General features: G+C 39.3%; 1 protein-coding gene across 2 annotated transcripts in view; it reads right to left on the reverse strand.

The window, feature by feature from the left end:
- The window catches only part of DAPP1 (dual adaptor of phosphotyrosine and 3-phosphoinositides 1), a 58,674-nt gene that overhangs the window by 34,642 nt on the left and 1,070 nt on the right, over nucleotides 1–22,962 (reverse strand). For both annotated transcript variants that reach the window (XM_050791550.1, XM_050791549.1), the window contains exon 2: nucleotides 4,644–4,766. In XM_050791550.1, the coding sequence (XP_050647507.1) occupies nucleotides 4,644–4,766 (123 nt within the window). The remainder of the gene's footprint in view (nucleotides 1–4,643; nucleotides 4,767–22,962) is intronic.

Below are 22,962 nucleotides of genomic sequence, written 5' to 3' on the forward strand. Positions count from 1 at the left end.
GAACAGTTTCATCCTGAACCCCCATTTCCCACAAAACCAGTCCCTGGTGCCAAAAAGGTTGGGGACCACTGTTCTACAGCACTTACCAACGTGGCTGGTGCAGAATCAATGCTTTCAAATATTCATCAGTAAAAGAATGAACAAATAAGTGAATATTTGTTCATAAAACAAAAATAGTCATTCTCCTGAATTAGTCTGTGGTTTTTGTCACCTTTGCTGGTCATTTTTTAAATATAAGCATTCTCTAGTGATTGTAATGAAAATCAATAATTTATTCTTTATGTATATGAAATATATGTCATCGATTTATAAATAGCTTATGGTCTAATTGCTCAGATGAGACATACATAGGTGAAAAGTTAATTAACTTTTCATTTTTGGAAGATTCATGCCAGGGGTCCCCATCCATCCCCCTGCCAGCCACACAGCAAGAAAATGAGTGATGGGTGAACTAGTGAAGCTTCATTTGTATTTATAGTTGCTCCCCATTGTTTGCATTCTCACTGAGCTCCACCTCTTGTCAGATCAGTAGAGGCAATAGATTCTCATAGGAGCGCAAACCCTGTTGTGAACTGCACATGCAAGCGATCTAGGCTGTGTGCCTCTATGTTAATCTAATGCCTGACGAACTGTTACTGACTCCCATCACCCCCAGATGGGACAATCTAGTTTCAGGAAAACAAGCTCAGGGCTGCCACTGATACTGAATGACGGTGAGTTGTATAATTATTTCATTATACATTACAGTGTAATAATAACAGAAATAAAACACACAATAAATGTAATGCACTTGAATCATCCCAAAACCATCTGCTGCTGCCCCGGTCTGTGAAAAAATTGTCCCAGGTGCCAAAAATGTTGGGGACCTCTGGTGTATGCAATAAAGCATCTACAACTTAACCATTAGATGGACTTTTGACATTTGCTGTTGAGCAGAGAAAGCACAATTCTTGTTGCCACTCAAACAGAATTCCATCTTGGATTAATAATTTTTTCATCTATGTTATTCAGAAAATGTATAAATAAAATATAACAGGGTGACATGTTAATGAATATGCTTTTTTCTCCTCTGTGACCCCTACTTACCCCATCACCCTCTACCTGTTTCGCACACCCACTTCAAGTAGGCCTGTAGATTTTCACTGTTCCAGGAATGGGAGCTGTGGCAGGCAGCATTTTAAGATGACCCCAAGTCCCAGCCCATGGAGTACACACTTTATGCCAATTATTCAATCAAAAGCTAGTCTATATGCTACTGGGAAGGGATTTTGCAGGTCCTTAAAGTCCTAAGTCAGTTGATGTTAAGATATGGACATTATCTGAGTGGGCCTGAAACTAATCACATGAGCCCTGTAAAACAGAGAGTTTTCTCTGGCTGCTCATCAAAGAAAAAGTCAGGGAGATGTTTTCTGGCTGGCATGCAAGAAAGCAAACACCGATGTGGTAAACAGCCATGGGGCCATGTGGCAAAGAACTGTGGGTGGCCTCTCAGAGTTAAGAATGCCCCTCTGGCTGACAGCTAAAAGGAAAATGAGGACCTCAGTTCTACAGCAGGAAGGGAATGGATGAAGAAGAATGAAGAGGAAAGGAGAAAATGAAGGAAGAAGACACTGAATGCCAGATCAGAGCCAGAACCTTCTCCAACACCTTTATTCTAGCCTGGCAGGACCTGGACAGAGAATCCAGCCAGAAACTGAGATAATCAAGTTGTGTTACTTTAAGTGCCTAAGTTTTTGATAATTTGTTATGTAGCATAGAAAATGAATATAGAGGCAAGGCCCGGAGCCCAAAGACAGAGTGTGAAGGCTGCTACTGAGTTAGTGACAAGTAGTGACCGTGCAGAGTGGAAAAGAAGTGAGAGAGCCTCTGAGGCCAGATTAGCTTGAGGGACTGCACTATGAAGGGAAGAGTGACTCTCCATGGGATATGGAAGTGCCATCAGAACGGTAACACAATAACAGTTTGAGCTTAATGGGTGGGTGGCTGAGGGAAATTTCATGGAGTCCTCACATCCGCTGCCTAATCCATGGAGAAGTGCCTAAGAACCCAAGAAAACGTGCTACATGTCAGTGGAAGGCAGAGTGTCAGATCCTGGCTGAGAACCAGCCACCTCCCCTGACTACCAGAAGCTCGGTCAGCCTCTCTGATCTGGGGTGCCAGCCAGGAAGAAGCAGGTGTGGGATGGGGAGGACCTGAAAGGTCTGGACAATGATTGCAATTGCCTGGATGAACCTGGTGGGGACTGGATTAACTTTCTTACCATTTGGGAGAAATGGAGACTCAATAAGAAAAGTTAGCCCACCAACAGTGTAAAAGTGTTCCTATTTCTCCATATCCTCTCCAGCACCTGTTGTTTCCTGACTTTTTAATGATCGCCATTCTAACTGGTGTGAGATGGTATCTCATTGTGGTTTTGATTTGCATTTCTCTGATGGCCAGTGATGATGAGCATTTTTTCATGTGTCTGTTGGCTGTATGAATGTCTTCTTTTGAGAAATGTCTGTTCATATCCTTTGCCCACTTTTTGATGGGGTTGTTTGTTTTTTTCTTGTAAATTTGTTTGAGTTCTTTGTAGGTTCTGGATATTAGCCCTTTGTCAGATGAGTAGATTGCAAAAATTTTCTCCCATTCTGTAGGTTGCCTGTTCACTCTGATGGTAGTTTCTTTTGCTGTGCAGAAGCTCTTTAGTTTAATGAGATCCCATTTGTCAATTTTGGCTTTTGCTGCCGTTGCTTTTGGTGTTTTAGACATGAAGTCTTTGCCCATGCCTATGTCCTGAATGGTACTACCTAGGTTTTCCTCTAGGATTTTTATGGTATTAGGTCTAACATTTAAGTCTCTAATCCATCTTGAATTAATTTTCGTATAAGGAGTAAGGAAAGGATCCAGTTTCAGCTTTCTACTTATGGCTAGTCAATTTTCCCAGCACCATTTATTAAATAGGGAATCCTTTCCCCATTTCTTGTTTCTCTCAGGTTTGTCAAAGATCAGATGGCTGTAGATGTGTGGTATTATTTCTGAGGACTCTGTTCTGTTCCATTGGTCTATATCTCTGTTTTGGTACCAGTACCATGCTGTTTTGGTTACTGTAGCCTTGTATTATAGTTTGAAGTCAGGTAGCATGATGCCTCCAGCTTTGTTCTTTTGACTTAGGATTGTCTTGGAGATGAGGGCTCTTTTTTGGTTCCATATGAACTTTAAAGCAGTTTTTTCCAATTCTGTGAAGAAACTCATTGGTAGCTTGATGGGGATGGCATTGAATCTATAAATTACCTTGGGCAGTATGGCCATTTTCACGATATTGATTCTTCCTATCCATGAGCATGGTATGTTCTTCCATTTGTTTGTGTCCTCTTTGATTTCACTGAGCAGTGGTTTGTAGTTCTCCTTGAAGAGGTCCTTTACATCCCTTGTAAGTTGGATTCCTAGGTATTTTATTCTCTTTGAAGCAATTGTGAATGGAAGTTCATTCCTGATTTGGCTCTCTGTTTGTCTGTTACTGGTGTATAAGAATGCTTGTGATTTTTGCACATTAATTTTGTATCCTGAGACTTTGCTGAAGTTGCTTAGTATGGCGATTCCTCAAGGATCTAGAACTAGATGTACCATATGACCCAGCCATCCCATTACTGGGTATATACCCAAAGGATTATAAATTATGCTGCTATAAAGACACATGCACACGTATGTTTATTGCGGCACTATTCACAATAGCAAAGACTTGGAATCAACCCAAATGTCCATCAGTGACAGACTGGTTTAAGAAAATGTGGCACATATACACCATGGAATACTATGCAGCTATAAAAAAGGATGAGTTTGTGTCCTTTGTAGGGACATGGATGCAGCTGGAAACCATCATTCTTAGCAAACTATCACAAGAACAGAAAACCAAACACCACATGTTCTCACTCATAGGTGGGAACTGAACAATGAGATCACTTGGACTCAGGAAGGGGAACATCACACACCGGGGCCTATCATGGGGAAGGGGGAGTGGGGAGGGGGGAGGGATTGCATTGGGAGTTATACCTGATGTAAATGACGAGTTGATGGGTGCAGCACACCAACATGGCACAAGTATACATATGTAACAAACCTGCACGTTATGCACATGTACCCTACAACTTAAAGTATAATAATAATAAATAAATTTAAAAAAAAAAAAGAAAAGAAAAGTTAGCACACTATAGGAAAAATTGTAAAGTTGCATATTACCTGCTTGAGGTTGTGACTATGCAAGCTGTACAGTCATAAATCCATTCTGCATTTACAGATAAATCAGGGAATAGTGAAAAGGGCACTCAGCCAGGTGTCAGGAATCTGGATTCTGGCACTGTTTCTATTGTTGATTTTTGGAGTACCAGACATTCCACCGCTTTGGGTTTCAGATTCTTCAACAGCCCCATGAAAGGTTTGTATCAAATAATTCCTCATGTCTCCTCCAGCTCTAACAATTTTTTTCCTGCTAATGAATGGAGCAGGAATTTTTTTATACCTTTATCATTTAGAGTTTGGAATCCTTTAACTTGGTGGTCTAACAGGAATTGGGAAGTTTTGCTATCTGACAGTTTGAGTGATGATAAAGTCAGTAAGTGACAGAGGAGCCCATGCTGAAGTCATAGAGCCCTGAAGCACCTTACCTAACGGAGAGAGAGTACAGCCCAGTGGTCTCATTGCTGTCCCGCAGAAGGTAGCTGCCGTCACACCCATTTGAGAGGAGAAGAGCTTCGGCAGCATGGCGCGTGAGGTTGCCGTGATACCACCTAGAAAAGAGGGAACAGCGCTTTCACTCAGGCCAAACCATGGCATGACTCCCCTGCACTGGCTTTTCCTCGCAAAGATTAGCTAGCAACATTCTTCAAGATAAGTAGCCCAGAGATTCAGCTCTCAACATCAGGACAAGGAAATTGCTGGATGGGGTTGAAAGGAGAGCACGGAGTTGACTAGTAGTAGTGTGACATGGGTTGAATTGTGTCCTGAAGGTTCTTATGTTGAAGGGCTAACCTCCCAGTACCTCAAAATGTGACCTTGTTTGGAGACAGGGTCTTTACCAAGTTAAAATGAGGCCATGGCTGGGTGTGGCGGCTCACGCCTGTAATTCCAGCACTTTGGGAGGCCGAGGCAGGCAGATCACTTAAGGTCAGGGGTTTGAGACCAGCCTGGCCAACATGGTGACACTCCGTCTCCATTAAAAACACAAAAATTAGCCTGACATGGTGGCAGGCACCTGTAATCCCAGCTACTCGGGAGGCTGAGGCAGCAGAATCACTTGAACCTGGCGGACGGAGGTTGCAATGAGCCAAGATCATGCCATTGCACGCCAGCCTGGGCAACAGAGTGAAATTCCATCTCAAAAAAAAAAAAAAAAGAGGTCATTAGAGTGAACCCTAATTCAATATGACTGGTTTCCTCTTGTAAAAGGGAAAATCAGGAGACAGCCTTGCCTATGGGGAGAACACCACATGAACATGACAGTCACTTGCAAGCCACGGGAAGAGACCTGGAATAGATTCTCCCTCATGACCCTTGGAAGGAACCAATCCTGTTGACACCTTGATTTCCAACTTTGAGCCTTCAGAACTATGAGGCAATGGATTTCTTATAGTCAGCTGCCCAGGCTGTGGTTCTTCGTTATAGCAGCCCTCACAAACTAATACAGTGTTGCTTTGTAATCAGAATTGGTTTAAAGTCCAAGTCAAAATAGGCTTTGACAAATTGCCTCTTCCTTTTTTCTTTTTTGTTTTCTCACACTCTTTTTCAAGTGTGGTACTTTTTCATGGCTTAACCTCTGAGCTATAATACTAAAGTCTATTGTCATGAGTGAAACGAAGCTGGATGGAAGCAATTATAGTATGAAATAAATGCCATCAAGTACTGTTTCAGCCTGACAAACATCTGAAGTGCTAGGGAATGCCACAAGGAGATTCAAATTGATCTTTGTGTTTTAGAAAAGGTAATATATATCTATGGTAAAAAAAAAAAAAAAAAAAAAAAAAGTCCAACTTGTCCAAAAGGAGACATAGCAAAACATGTTTTCCTCACCCTTGGCCTTCAGGCTCCCTGCTCCTTTCCTAGAGGACACTATGGTAACCATTTTCCTGTGCTTCCTCTTAAGAGATAGTCTACACATGGTGGGAGGATCACAAGGTCAGGAGATTGAGACTATCCTGGTTAACACAGTGAAACCCCATCTCTACTAAAATTACCAAAAATTTAGCCAGGCATGGTGGCAGGTGCCTGTAGTCCCAGCTACTCAGGAGGCTGAGGCAGGAGAATGGCATGAACCCAGGAGGCGGAGCTTGCAGTGAGCCGAGATCGCGCCCCTGCACTCCAGCCTGGGTGACAGAGTGAGACTCCATCTCAAAAAAAAAAAAAAAAAAAAAAAAAGATGGTCTACATATCTAGAGGCATTGGGTGTGTACCCCCACTCCTGATTCTACAAACATAAGAGCATTATTTATTCTTTTTATTTTCTAGGCATATTGCTCTGCACCATCTTTCTTTTCTCCAATAACAGGTCATTCACATTCTTTTAAACGATGTCATAGAGGCATGCAATGTGATGATTAGGATTGTGGCCCCGGGGGTTGCTTTGCCTGGATTCCAATCCAGTTGGTACCTCTTACTAGCTGTATGGCCTTGGACATGTTACTTAACAAATCTGAGCTTTGATTCCTCATGTTTAAAATAGTATGACAAGGCCGGGCGCAGTGGCTCAAGCCTGTAATCCCAGCACTTTGGGAGGCCGAGGTGGGCAGATCACAAGGTCAGGAGTTCGAGACCAGCCTGGCCAATATGGTGAAACCCCGTCTCCACTAAAAATACAAAAATTAGCCGGGAGTGGTGGCGGATGCCTGTATTCCCAGCTACTCAGGAGGCTGAGGCAGGAGAATCGCTTGAACCTGGGAGGTGGAGGTTGTAGTGAGCCGAGATCGGGCCACTGCACTCCAGCCTGGGAGACAGAGCGAGACTCCGTCTCAAAAAAATAATAATAAATAAATAAATAAATAAAATAGTATGACAAGTAGGCATACCGCATAGGCCAGTTGTGAGTCCTGCACACATTAACACGGGTGATGTGCTCCATAAAGCCTGTGCTTAGTATGCATTAATTGCTACCAGGAAGCCATTGAGATCCACAAAGCCGTAGCTTTCAGTTTACTCTCTGTGGCATGATTTTCTTATTGCTCAAATATAATTTTTGTTACTTTTTATTTAGATTAGATAACAGAAAGCTAGATAGCAGGGGTAGTTGCTGACTGCTAGGGACCACAGTTTAGGTCAGTGAAGATGAAAGAGACAGGCAATTATACAAGTGTCAGTGTGATGAACTAAATGCTATTAAAGAGGTATGTATAGTGTAAAAACGCTTTGAGGAATAGCCCTGTTCTGGCATTAAGGGATCTTGCTGTCACGAACCACACTGGCATCCACTGTGACATCCCTGTGGCATAAAATTTTAGCCTGAGTAATAAAGAGTAAACGTAAGTGCATCTGTGGAAGGAAGTTTCTATATAAGTCTCCAGGATACCTATTTTCTAAATCTGTATTTCCTAATGCATGTTTCTTAGCATATTTTATCTTTGGGGCAGAGATGCTTTCATCCTATATTAGAAATATACTTGCTAGCTGAAAGCAATGGCATGAAACACATTTTATAAGAATAATCACAGAGCTATTTACCCAAAGCAGCTCCATTCATTGAACTGATTCCCAGACAAGTTCAAATCTGTTCACCACAAAATGCTTTCAAAGAACAGTTGGAAGAATTGTAAGTGAAGCAATAATAAACTTCAAGTTCAACTGAAGCCAAAATTCTAATTCTTTTTGATAGGTGGAGTTTCTACAAGGTTATTAAAACTTAGATATATTTTGCCAATAATTAATTTTATAATAAACATTTCAGCATATGTTTCAGTTTGAGCCAGTAGATTGTTTATTTAAAGCAATATTTGATTCACAAAATTCCAAAACATTTAAAGAATTTGGACATTCCTTTGGATTCTTTTCAATAGAATTGGAAGTTTTTGTTTAAAGCATTTATAGAATTCTTCTGACATCTAGTTATATAGCCTGATAACAGTTGTTTATTTAAAGCAATATTTGATTCGTAAAATTCCAAAACATTTAAAGGATTTGGACATTCCTTTGGATTATTTTCAATAGAATTGGAAGCTTGTGTTTAAAGCATTTATAGAATTCTTCTAACATCTAATTATAGCCTGATAACAGTTTTTACTAATAATGTTTTAATGATAACTTAAAAAACAATAACTATATACCATAAATACATAAGAAATACTTGAATATAATGCAGGAAGAATCACACTATGCTGCAGTCTGGAAAAATCTTGGAGACTGCAATTCCTTGGTGGCAGCTTTGCTTGAGTCAATATTGCCTTTTCAGGATTCTACAGACTCCAGGGCCTGGGCAAGCCCAGTATAGAGCTTTCCAGGCAGCCACCTACATTCCATGATGTCAACGGTGCAATAAGGATCTTCATTCCCCAAATAGCTTTTCCATAAAAACCTAAACTTCCCCTTTTAATTGAGTTAAGCGTTCCTTTCCAGGAACATTCTGATGAGCATTTCTTCCAGGGGAGTGAATATATATCCTAATGACATTGTGTATCCTTTGTAGAAATATGTCCAGTTTTGATAAGGATGACTCAAGACTGTGTCCATAAAAGTTAAAAATAGAGTTAAGTTGGTAGTTTTCGCATAATCAACCTTTTCTGCCTTCAATCATTGCTTCAAATCCATGCAAGGCATTGTGCTAAGCAGGTCAAAGGGAACAAAAATGAAAAAGCCACATACTGGGTGACAAGTAACCATTAATCTAGTCAGGAGGATAAGACAAGCATATTGCAAACGATATTCAAGAGAGAATAAAGTACCCAAGGGATGTTCTGAGAAGAAGGATCAAAATCAGATTCCATGAATGAGCCAACATCTGTATAGGTCTTGAAAGATAACCTGTTTTTTTTTTTTTTTTAAGTGTGTATTACCTTTTATTCTGATTATAAAGGATATATAGTAAAGATCAAAACATACACATGTAAAGAAGAGAAAGTATATGTGTTTTTCAGAAGAGGAAAGATGTGTTTCAAATAAATAATCTCACTGTTAATCAGAGAAATTCAGATTAAAACAATAATGTGATATTTTTCTCTATCCACCAGATCAGTTATAATGAAAGGGTTAGATAGTATTAAGTATTGGAGAATTTGGGCAATGGCTATTATTGTCCATTGTTGATAAGGGTCTAAGTTGGAGGGGAATTTAGCACATAGGGTGTAACTGAACCTGCACATATGACCAGTGATTCCTCTTCTAGTTTCCACCTAGTGAAACACCCACACGTGAGCAGAAGAAAATATGAACAAGGGTGTTCACTGCAGAATTGTTTGTAAGAGTAAAAAATCTAGAGTCATCCTAAATGTCCATCAACATGGAGATGATAAATAAAGCTGAGTGCTAAAAGGATGAGATTATGTAAAAAGTTAATCAGAAGTGTTTGAAAAGGCGTGAGCATATTTTTGGTTGCCAGACAATGAGGGCAGGGAGGTGGGGTGCTATTGTTATTTTGTGAGAGGGTGTCAGGGATGCTTAACATCCTACAAATGATACAGTCTTGAAGAACCAAGAATTATCTTGTTCATGATGTCAATCACAACCCCCTCCTTCCACTGAGAATCACTGAAGATGTGCGTGTATACACACACACACCAAAGTTGATAGATCCCAACATATATTGTAAAGCTAGAAGAACTAGTTGCAGGCACCAAATGCTACCACTTAGTTTTAACACGTTCCCCTATAAAAAATCAACAACAAAAATGCACTTGCATATTAAGATATATAAAAACATAAAATAAGAGTTTAAAAAAATATATACCAAATTCATAAGTATGATTTTCTTTGTAGAAGAAACCAGAATTGGTTCAAAGGGGACTTTAGCTTGATCAGATTTTTCTAATTTAGCTTATTCTAATGAAAAAAAAAAAGATTTCTATATTGAGTAACTACAAATTTAATTAGAAAAAAAGAAAATAGCTAATTTTTTCCTTAATCCAACTTCCAGAGATAACCTTGTTAATAATTTGTCTTTTTCCTTCATTTATTCAACTACTGCTTATTGAGTACTTGGACTGGCCTAGGCACTTAGGTGAAGATTGAGAGAGAGAAAGAGAGAGGAAGAGAGAGTTTGGCTTTTTCCCATTAGAAGTCTGGTGGGGTTTGGAGTAGTAGTTGTTCAAGGAGATATAACGTGGGAGGGAATAGCAGCAGCAAAGACCTAGAAGTGAGAGAATGCCAGACAGTCATGTGAGAATCAGAATATCATGCAGTCATGTGAGAATTCAAAGTGAGTGATGAAGGACAACAGTCGGGCATGGTGAGAGATGAAGCTGGAGGACATTGAGGCTGTATATGTGGCACTGGATACTGACAGTTCCTTGTTTGATGTTTATAGAGCCACCTGTGGCTTAATATGCATGTTCAATAGCTCATTACATAAAATCTAATTGCATGGACCTTAAAGTTTCTATAATTAGATCTATATTAGATTTTTTTTTTTTTCCTAGATGGATTCTTGCTCTGTCGCCCAGGCTGGAGTGCAGTGGCACAATCTCGGCTCACTGCAACCTCTGCCTCCTGGGTTCAAGCAGTTCTCATGCCTCAGCTTCCCTAGTAGCTGAGACTACAGGCATGTGCCACCATGCCTGGGTAATTTTTGTATTTTTAGTAGAAATGGGGTTTCACCATGTTGGCCAGGCTGGTCTCGAACTCCTCACCTCAGGTCATCTGCCCGCCTTGGCCTCCCAAAGTGCTGGGATTACAAGTGTGAGCCACTGTGCTGGTCCAGAACTATATTCAATTAAAAAAAAATTTAATATTCCAATTATTAGAGATAAGAGGCAGATTTGAATGGTCTTGAAGCTTATAAAATCTAGAGGTCTCTTTAAGAAAAATTACACAAAATTACAAAAAAGAAAGGAATATTTATTTAAAATGAGAAATCACAGATTACAAATTTTAAAAACTGAAAAATATCACAAACATCACAACACAGAGAAAATAACTTATTTTTATTAATTAACTGTTGAATCAAACCTTATAATTTTTTTCTCTATAGTTTTGCTGTCTGGTCTTTGATTGTCTCTTCATGTAATAATTTAATAATATAATTTCCTATAGAGGGAATGGAATGATAATTAAGTCTTTCATCTAGAACACTTTAAAAAAAATTCTCGATAGTATAGAAAAACTATTTTCAGCTTCTCAATGTGATTGGTAATGAAATTTTTATAGTTGTTGGTGAGGAGAGGCCATGCCTTTGTCTCTGGTCGTTCCCTCAGGTAGTCCATCTGCTCCAACAATTTTTAACTTATTCACTATGTGACCCCCTGGCAAGCAGCAACCTGAGTTTTCTCATCCATCAAGGTGACTAGTAAGAATGCGTAGGAAAAAAACTTTCCTTTTTTTTTCGAGATGAAGTTTCGCTCTTGTCACCCAGGCTGGAGTGCAATGGTGCCATCTCGGCTCACTGCAACCTCCACCTCCCAGGTTCAAGCAATTCTCCTGCCTCAGCCTTCTGAGTAGGTGGGACTACAGGTGTGCATCACCACACCTGGCTAATTTTTGTATTTTTAGTAGAGACAGGGTTTCACCATATTGGCCAGGCTGGTCTCAAACTGCTGACCTCAGGTGACCCGCCAACCTCAGCCTCCCAAAGTGTTGGGATTACAATTGTGAGTCACTGCGGCTGGCCAGCAAACCTTCTTATTTTCATGTATTGGAACAATTTTCTTCTTTTATAAACTTTTTATGCAATTCTTTAACTTTTACAGAAAAAAAATGAGCTAGATTTGCTAAATTAAACAATGTATTATGAATATGCTAGACATTGTGCAAAGTGGTAGGAACACACTGTTATGAAGTTGGGAATAGGTTCATTTTTTGAAACTAAAAAAAAAAAAAAAATTCTTCTAGTCTCATTTTCCCTGAAGAAGCAAAAAAGAGCAAGAAACTATTAGAAAGAATGTTATAGTCTCCATTTTCCCCAAGGCCCACACATTGCCATAATTATGTCTAGGGCTGATAGAGTCAACAGAGAAAAGACTAATCAAGCTCCAAGGGAATATTTGTACTGGGTTTATAAGATTATGAAAACCAGCAATTCAACTTGAAGGAAACAGTGATATTATCCTTTCCATGATACAATAAAAAACTAGGAAACACCCACTCACCAAAGAATTTTCATAGCTGCCTTTTAGTAAGATATAGAAAATAAACTCAGCCACAGAAAATGCAGACAGGCTGGATCTGGAAAGCTGGTCCTCAGTTCAGCTTCCTTTCCTTTCATTCTGGGGCCTCTTTGAGCTAGAATCTTCTGGAAAATTCCTCCAGAATAGTGGAACTTTCATAGTTTCTTATCCCATTGGGTTTTATTGTTTTAATTTACTAATCTAACTTTATACCTCATTTGTTCTGTTCTTTAAAGGAGAGGCTTTTAAATTTTTTGAATTGACTCACAGTATAAAATACATTTTATATCACTCTGTGTATATATAAACATACATATGTCACAAACACACACACACAAAACAAAAAGTTACAGGACATAACACCTATCTTTCTGTAGGCTATTAACTTGAAAATTTTCTTTTCTCTTTATTTTGAACAAATATTCATGTGACCCATTAAATTCACTTTAAGCCTACTAACGGGTTGTACCTAGTGTTTGAACAACAATGCAAAGCTTTGCTACTCAAAGTATGGACCAACAGCATCAGCATCACCTGGGATCTTGTCAGAAATGCACAACCACAGTGTTTGAATAATTTCTAAACTCGTTAGGACTCATCCAATCTTTGCCTACATATTGCTAATGATGGGGAACTCAGTACTTGTATAGGCAAGCTCAGTCCATATGTTCATGATTCATGGTTAGAAAACTCTTGGGCTACATTGAATTGCCATTTTTTTTGCTGTATGGCTTTCAGCAGATGGTTTCAGAGCTACTCCTTGGAGTTACATAGATGACACATGTAGAAAGAGTTGAAAGCATTTAGAATGCACATTCTTCTCTTTCCATCATCTTCAACTTTTCCTTTTATGACATGCTTTCAGTTCCTTTATCATCCAGGGACCTTATCACCCAGAGACCTCATCTCCTCTGAAAACCTTTCAAACTTAAAAAACCTACCTTAACATTAAGCTCTAACCTGCAAAACAAAGCAGCACAGGAGCTCCCTTATTCTGGCTGCTGGGCACACATAAAGCAGCCTGAGATTGCATTAGTTTCTTCACAATTGCATCATGCAGCTGATTCACACTGGACTTACTGATGATTACAACTTCCAATTAGGTCATTTTCCTCATCTGCACTTATAAGAGTGATGGTTTTAAAATCAAGTGCAATAAGAAACTTTTTACTACTGGGAAATGCCAAGTGAAAAGAGATGCTAATGAGCAGCCAACCTGGACCACACACAACCTCAGGCCCCTCCCTCAATTTGCTAAGTCTCACGTGATTGCTATGCAGTTTAGAGTTTGAGGAGCATGCATGGGAAGGACTCTTGGGCCTCAAAACTTTAATTCACTTCAATAATGTGAACAGTTCAAGTTCACAGAATTTGGCCTCTGAAGAGAAGGGCAAAGCAAAGTACTAAGTGACTTTTCAGTACCAACAGAATGGAAAAGAGAAGGATCTGCTGGTTAACGTATAAGAATCACCAAATAGCTGCTATCTTAGTGATGTGGACAGTAGATATTATAGCATAGGAACGGGAGCTCACAGTGGGCTGGAATGATCAGGGAAAACTTCATGGAGCAGGAAGATGATTAACTGCAGTTTGAAGAATGAATATAGGTTTCATTAGGCAGTGAGAGGCATTCTGAGAGGAGAAATGACATAAGCAAAGGCACCGGAGTTGACATGTGCTTGGTGTATACGGGCAACCAAATGCCTAACTGGAGCACAGAGTCCCTGCTGGGGAGTGATGAAAAATAACTCTGAAAGAACTGGTGGACACAGAAAGCAATCTTGCACTTTAAAACATATGCCACACATCCATTTAGATAGTACATTTCTTGATGACAAAATTTCTTAGTAACTCATGTCTATAGATTATTCACATATTTATTGATATATTTTTCCCTGCTGGAAAAGATACATGAAATAGAACCTCAGTTCTGTTTCATCAGAGTTATAAAGAGGACATACATTTCAACCCAAAGTGGGAACAAAAATTCCTGATTCTGGGAAAGCAGCCAAAATGCTCTGGAATTGAACAGCCAACAAAAGCATTCTTCTTTAGAAAATTTTCTCTTATTTCTTCATTTTCAAAGTTGTTCTCACTTTTATATGACACTGACACCCCTCTGAACTATCTAGACCAAAGATGACAAATGCATAACATATGTGCCACACCCCTTCTCTAAGGTGATACATGGCACAGCTAATTGATGTGTCTTTCTTCCTGAGCCTATACTTAGCCTCACAATCTTTCTGAACACAATGGTGGTAGAACATAAGATGAATCTGTTAGGTATTCACACTCTAAGGGTTAATCTGTTCTTACCACTTGAACTATTCCATGGGATTGCTTGGCTGCTGATTTCATTCGTGCTCATTTGTTCATAGGGTCGGTGCTAGATACTTTGATTTTGTGGAAGGTAAAGCATTTGGCCCTCTATGCCATTAGAAATCATGGGTTTAGGGTGTCTTATGTAACTCAAGAGCTACCAGTGCTGTAATTTCTATTAGAATTGGGTCGTGACATATATAAGAAAGATGGTGTTGCTCACACAAGCCCGTTAAGTCACATGTTCACAAGTGTGGGCTTATTTTTCCATTGATAATAGCAATGGACCTGTTCAAATAGAGAGAATCAAGCAGAGGCCTTATAAAGGATTTTGGAAGTTCTTACATGGTCTCATACAGGTGTAGTGTTATATACAGGGGAGGCCAAAGAGATTCTTCAGAGTCTCTCCAATAGGGAGGTTTCTGTGATGGAACCAGCAGGGCTGTATCTTTCAAAATTACTTTTCTAAATGCCCATGTTCACATGAGCTAAGAGCAGAGCTAAATGGTGAGATCAGCTGCCCCAGCCTTTAGAAAACAGAACTGAGTGATGATGGAGGCAGAGCATGTAAATATCTCATTGATCTGTGAGTTAAAGGCAGGTCCCAAGTTTTTTGGTGGGAGTCAAGGCTCAGCTAATGGAAATCAAAACTGAAAGGGAGGAGAGAATTCTGTAGTAGTCTGGGATCAGGATGAACCTGTTTGTGAAGAAGTCTGAGGAATGAGGCAAGAAGCTCTGGAAGATGAAAACACAGAGACAGACAGAGATGGAGACTCAGAGGTTCAGAGACAGAGTGGCACAAAGACTCAGAGACAAAAAAGTCAAAGAGCTGCATACAGACAGATAGAAAGATAGAGACACAAAACTGAGATCAAGATAGACCCGCCAGCTCACACAGATAGCCAGAAGCACATGGAGACAGAGACTTAGGGAACACACATGCAGACCCAAAGAATGATCCAGGAGACAGGGGCAGAGAAAACAATGAAAGACAAAGATGTGTCTTTAAAGATAAAGAAAAATCCACAGAGCCTGACTCAGAGATGGACCAACATACCCAGGGAAGTCAGATGGACAGACCTGAGGAACAGAGCCACAACTTGGGGGAGGAGTGAAAACCGCATCTCATTGTGCTGAGATCCTTCTGTTCGGTCCCCAGGGAAGCCTTCACAGTGCAGGAATGGCTGCAAGACCAAAAGAGCACCACTGCTCCCCAGTAAATGAGGCTCAGGGACCATTTTATTTGGACTGGAAAAAACCTTGAAAAGGTCTAGAATGACTAGGCAGGGAATTAAAATCAGAGGTTCTCTTAAGAGGGCTCACCTTCAAGTAAAATCAAGCTTGACTCTGGGCTTACTATGGTTACTCTTGTAACTTATACCTCATAAAGTGCTGGTTCAGGGTAATTGTCTTCGAACTGTGGTTGCCATTGACAACCTACCATTGTGGGCTAGTATAGGAGACAGAGAGGGTCACTTTCTGGAAGCTTCAGCTACAAGAAAGAGCTTGTAGGGGTCTGTAAAAAATACAGGCAGATTCTTGTTTCATTAGTTATCTCTTCTCTATTCCATGGTTCAGGCAATACCTCTAACCAATGTTAGTTTATTCCATTAGTAAAAACCGCCGGACATAAGAGGACTGAGTCTGAAAGTGATGGATGCAAGTACATCATCAGCGTTGGTGCAATGGAAAGCTCACTGGCTTAAGTCAGGAGGCTTGAGTTCTGGTCTTGGCCTTGACTCAACTTGGGGCAATTCAACAAACATTTAAACATCTGCTCTTTATCAAGTGGTATGCTCGGGTGGAGAAGGCAAAGATGAATAACCCACTGTCCTGCTCCTAAGGAGTTCACCATTAAAAGGAGTTTACTGTGCTCTAGCCTAAAGCAGGTGGCCAAACCTCTTAGTACCTCAGGACCGACATCTGCAAAATGGTTTCAAGATTATCTGGTGAATCAACCCAAAACATACCATCAACTTGTATAAGTCAGAACTCTAGGAGCAGTAACATGAAATCCAGGAAAATTTAGAAATTTATAATGATAAAGCAAACAATGAGTTATATTTGTGAGACATTAAGGTTTTCAAAATTTCTCTGATACCATTTTGAAAATGTACACAAAAGCAGTAGAATTAGTTTTGTTTGGACATGAATCGCTTATTTTGCTTAGCTCAATGGAATGACTGGATTCTACCCTTGTTCCTTCCTGACTATTCCCAGGTCGGCACTCTAGTTTCCTACTCACCAATCTGCAAACTTCCTCACTAACTCATTGTCTTGGCTCTAGCCCCTTGCCACCCATCATGCTGAACTACCAGATTAATCTACCTAAAACCAAAACATGGTGACTATGTACTTCCACATTCCTACAAACCTTCAGTACGTCCACATTGTTCACTGACCAAATCTATTTTAGGCCCTCTGGAATCTAGATCAACCCAAATATCCATGCTTTCAGAGGGAAACAAGAGCCTACTTGGAGACAGATCAAGGAGATGATGGAAAAATATCCTACCAAAAAACAAAAGCACAATTATACATATTATATGATTACAATTTAATCTCTGTATATGTGTGCATGTGTGTACAGTAAAACATTTTTTAAAAACTGGAATCGAGATGAACAATGTTATTTTAGGTGGTAGTACATGACTGACATTTAAATGCTTTTCTTTATATTTTGATGCTTCTCTTTATTTCTCTAATTTTTAATAATTAATATATAACTATTATTTTCAACTATTTATTATAAATAATTTCAGATATACTGGAAAATAGAAACATAGCATGAATGTTACTGCATTTAAATAATACCCATATTTTAGGCAGAAGAATTTTTAACCTTTTGCCACATTTTTAATACAACATTTAATTTTGAGTCTTTTGATGAGCAGTTTTAAATTACAGATATCTTGACACTTTAACCCTAAATAATTCAACATGCATTTCTAAAAAAGTTACATTCTTTTACATAACCATCATACTGTTATCAAAACAAGGGATTACTCTTATGCTTTTTAAAGTTATAAACATTTTTTAAACAAAGAAGGTCTAACAACAGATAATGGGGGCAGGTGCTAGTGGTCAGGGTCAGGGGGAGCATGAGCATAGAGAAGCAGGTGGTGAGCAAGGAACACCAATAAGGCCCAGCAGTGGGCACTGTGCTCCTGGTAGAGGCAGGCCTCTATCAGGGAGTAGAAACCAGAAGTCTGTGGGCTCAGAATAGGAATTTATCCTCCAGGGGAGTTGGTAGGAGCCAGAAATTAATGCAGGCTTTAACGAAATGTGTAAGAGTATGGTCATGAAAGCAGAATTACAAGAGAAAAGTCAAGTGGAAGCTTCTCATAGGACGAGACTGATGGAGGTAGAGACCAGAACCAGACCACCTGAATGCTGACAAACCAGATGGGTCCTGGGGACTGGGCGGGTTTGAGTTCATGTGAGCTTTTTCGATTCCGAATCCTTGCATATTTTGCTACCATCACTCCTTTACTCATACTGTTTTCTCTGTAGAAAATGTCACATTTTCTAACTTCAACTGACAAAAATAATATCAGCTCCAAGGCCATCTTCTCCACTTCCACTGTGGAGAAATAGCCTTCCATAGGAGGTTGTTTTATCTAGACACTGTCACAGCCCTCAGCCCGCACAACACTGCATTCTAACTCTACACGCATATGAATCCTCCATCTCTGCACAGCCATGCCTTCTTTATTGTGGTCTCCACTATGCTGCCTTGCCTGGCGTCATCATTCAACAGATAGATCTATGACCCAGTAGAAGAGTGAATGAATGAAACAAAGTTACTCCACCCAACATGGACAATCTGTGGGACAGATTTCCACTTGTAAGTAGAAGTAAGTCACCTTTCAGAGGAACAGAAAAACACCACAACTGAAGAGGAAATTCATTTGAGTTAAGAAGAGATGGAACTGCACACTAGTTACGTACTAATTATACAACCACAGAAGAACCACCTTCCGTTTTTAGAATCCAAGATTACAAAGTTGTGCACAGAAGAGGAACAAGCTGTATTGCTGTAGTTGGTGTCACACCTCTGTAAACAGGTTCCACTGAAATTTTGACTTTACTATATGTTTCTTAGCTGAATAAATTTTTCTAGTCCTGAAAATGAAATCTACACAAAATTCAATAACATCTGATTAACTAGGATACTGGCCTGGCTTTGTGTACATGTGTATGTATATTATGTGAGGAATAGAAAGAATAATGTCTTTTACAGTAAACTTTGTTATAGTCACAGAACTTTCTTTGCTTCTCTCAGTTTATAATAAGCACTACGAACATGTACTTGTATAATAAGATGAGAGAAATTTGATGAAAACCAGTTTACATTAATGGTTACATTAGTTTACATCAAGCATGAAGGCTCTGGAGCAAAACGCTTGGATTTGAAGGTATATTAGAATGGAAACTTGTGCATGTGATTAAAACTCAGTTCTTTACTTTTCTTATCTGTAAATGGGGATGACATTAGTAATAATACCCACCTCACAGCAATATGTGAATTACACAAGTTCATCTGGGCAAAGGGCTTAAACTAGTGCTTGGCACATGGCAAGCATCCAATAATTACGAATTGTCATGATTAGAATATATACCTTTGACCAGTGGGCTCTACAAAGTAGCACCACGCAGTGGAAAGCTCTGGGGTAAGTTGGTAGGTGTGTCTCTCAGCTCCACTACTTACAAAGTCTGTGATCTGGATTGTATACTTAGCTTATTGAAGTCACCTTTTGCATCTATGAAATGAGTATGGTGATATCGTATTGAAAGTGTTCTTGTGAATGGCATTATGCATGTGAATGGCATGGTGCTGGTGCATAGTAGGTGGTCAGTAAATCAGGACTATCACAGCAGGGAAACAACCTGGTTTGTGAAGTCAGCATGGGTTTTGAACACAGACTCTCCGAGACTGTAGGCAACCTGATTTTTCTGCTCTTGAGTCACTTCCTATGTAAAGCTGGAATACCAGTGCCTTTTGAAGATGAGAGCTAGTGTCTACAAAATGCCTGCCTTATAATAGGGACTCATTTTATTTGTTATAATTTATTCCTTGGGTCAGCAAATCACCAGCTGAGGGTCAATTCCTGCCAGATACCTGTTTTAGTGTGGACCGGGAGCCAAGAATGGCTGTGCATTTTGAAATGCTTGGGGGAAATAGAAGAATACTTTGTGACTCATAAAAATTACATGAAATTTACATTTCAGTATATAAATAACGTTTTGTTTGAACACCATCACGGTCATTTGTTTCTGTGTTCTCTTGTAGTTTTTGCACAACAGCAGATGTGAGTAGTTGAGGTAGAGACTGTAAGGCCTGCAAAGCCTAAAACGTTCACTACGCAGACCTTTATAAAAAAAGGTTTGCTGCTCCATGATCTACTCTAACCTTCTCTCATATGTGAAGAATTAGCTGTCAACTAATTTAAATATTCAGAGCTTAGAATCTAGTTATTTGGCACTGGTCAACCCAGCCAAACACTGGCACTTTCTTATACAACTTCCAATTTGAGAAAATATCTAAAAAAGAGAATGTTTATTATGTTTCTCACATGGAGTTACGACTGACTAGATCATTTGAATATTTAATTGTAAAGTATGCTAAAATATTTTCATTTTATGTTATTTCTTTTGTATTTATACTTATATAGAGCTATATGTAGAAATAGTATAGTAACCTTTGTTAAACCCAAAGAATTGCTGGAATTTTCAGTTATTCTTTACCAGTTTGTTACTTAGGTGATATCTCCAGTATTTGTTACTTGTTTAATTTTGCCATCTCTTCATTTTGCAAGCAACAAACAGCCTGACCCATCTCCTGGTTCATGGTCCACCTCCCTCCTCTCCCCTGATTCTCCATGCCCCTCACTTCTTGCCCTCCCCACACCCCTCTTCCCCCTAAGCCCGTACCCTCCCCTGCAAAGTGTAAGCGAAGCTGAGCAACAATTTAAGATGGTTTTATTTCTCCTTTGCTTCTGGACATATGAATGTATTTTAGATGAAATAAAATTAACGTTTTTAGGCTGCCACTGTGTAAATGAGACATGGAAAAGCATGGTGTTGCTTGATTTAGGTATTTTAGAAAATAATAAACCTGTACTCTGAGCAAGTTGTATATGTCCCAGAAAGGCAAGTGACGGATTTGCTGCAGTTCAGGGCTCAATTTACAGGATTTACATATTCCAGAGCCTGAAAAAAACAGATGCCCAAGAACAAAGACTTCTGATATTTCTGTAATTTAACCACTAACTTATCTGTTTATGTCTATCAAAAATATAGACGTAAGGATTTATCTAACTACTCAAATAACCTCTTCAAAATAATTGAAAAATTAAGTCATTAAAACTAGCCAAATTTTATCTATCAGTTACATTAAATCATTTTGTTTTTAAGGAGATTTTGGAAACTAAATTAATCAGAAGGTGTGGTAGAGATTCTATCTCACCAGTGGTTAAAGATTCAAAGAAAAAGTCAATATTATGTTTGAGTTATGTTCAGTATTCTAGCAGAGGCAACAAGTCATTGTCAAGGGTTCTCAAATTGTTATCTATAAAAAGTGTATCAGTGAGATGCTGCAGGGGCAAGTACTGGCACAAGTTGATTATTAAATATTCAGTTCAATGATGTTAACTTGTTGGCAGCTTGAAATTGTCTATAGTGGGAGTATTTATACCAGGGAATTAGGCAAATTCTTGAAATCAGGGCTTTCTCCACCCCTCAACTCACCCCAGGTGTTTTTCCAGCACACTATTGAGTATGCTTAAAGAAGCCCTACATCTGAGAGTTCTTTTTGGGAGAACGGAAATGTACTAAAACTGATTTATGGTGACAGTTGTATCACTCTGTAAAGTTAGTCAAAAGTCTTGAATTGTACACTTGAAACGGGTACATTTTATGATATGTAAAATACACCTTAATAAAGTTGCTAATCGAAACGCCCCTAAGCCAATAAACAAAATATCAACATTTATTAGTACTTTTAAGATTCAAGTACACACCCAACAGACTTAAAACGAAAAATAAGACATTTACCTAATGCATTTGGTGGATACATATTCTATGCAGTGATCATCAACCTAGGGTCTCACTTTGGAATTACTTGGAGAGTTTGACAAGAAAACGCCCACCCTCAGAGATACTGAAATCATTTGTCAAGTCTGTGGTTTGGGTGTCAGGAGTGTTTTTTTGTTTGTTTGTTTGTTTGTTTTTTTTTTTTTTTAAAAAAAAAGAAAGAAAAAGCTCATTGGGTTGTTCCAGAGCACAGCCAAGGTCAAGAGCCTGGACTGTAGAGCAGTTTTCCCAGATGCCTGCAGGTTGCCCATTGCTATAGAAATCATCCTCATGTTTAATAATTGTTCAGGCCTTCTGAAATAGGGAAATCTGGACATGAATATATCCTTTTTTTGCAGGGAAGTGGTGTGACTCGGTTTTGTATTCAATGTCGATTCTTTGCACATGGAAGAAAGACACAGTCCACAGTCCTATTTCCCCCATGGGGTTCACCTGTAGTTGCTTCTTGCTATTGGCATCGTGGTGGGGCACAGAGACAGCATCTAATTCATCTTTGTCATCTAAGCATGTTCCCACAGTACTCAACCACGGACTCTGGGTTCTAGGATTGTTTGTTTAACTAAACGACCAGAATTGAATAAATTCTTCTGTCTCCTCCTTTGGGGTTTTCTATTACAGTGGGCTGGGAATCAGTTAACAGAACATGTAAAGCGTTGTAGTTTAATGGTTCAATAAGGCACTGCGGGCCACAGTTCAGCTTCAGCGTTTGGACTTGGTGAAAACTGTTCTGGATGCTCACAGAAGGGCCCTTTGCCTCTTCTGTTTGGGGATTCATTCTAGAGGGATAGAGAGATTCTAGAGCTCTGGCTTCCTAATAAGGGGAGTTTTCTTTAATGAAAATTCCAGTTGTTTTATCTGATTTGCCAAATGAAAGTAGAGTTCAATTCCAAGACCTCAGTTTTATAATCTAAAGACAGGAATTACTGATAAACTTTTACAGCAATACAACATAAAAAGATACAATCTCTGCAGCGTTAACACAGAGAGGTTTCAATTCTATTTTGGTTTTTCTTCGGTTTAGGACATAACCCGTGGCAGGTTGGATGCCCAGCTTTGCTATGTAATTGATGTGTGACTAGCAAGTAAGTTATTCAAACCTGTTTGGTGCTTGTTTTCATCCTTTGTAAGATGAAGATGACAACAGCTCCCATGTCATTGGATTGTTATGAAGATTTAGAGCTATTTACTCAGGCAGAAGGTACAGGTTTTACCTCTCCTCATGCACAGGTGCCAAAGCCACCCTCATTGGGATATTCCCAGTGCATTAGGCAGA

Source organism: Macaca thibetana, chromosome 5, assembly GCF_024542745.1.
Source record: "Macaca thibetana thibetana isolate TM-01 chromosome 5, ASM2454274v1, whole genome shotgun sequence".
NCBI lineage: Eukaryota > Metazoa > Chordata > Mammalia > Primates > Cercopithecidae > Macaca > Macaca thibetana.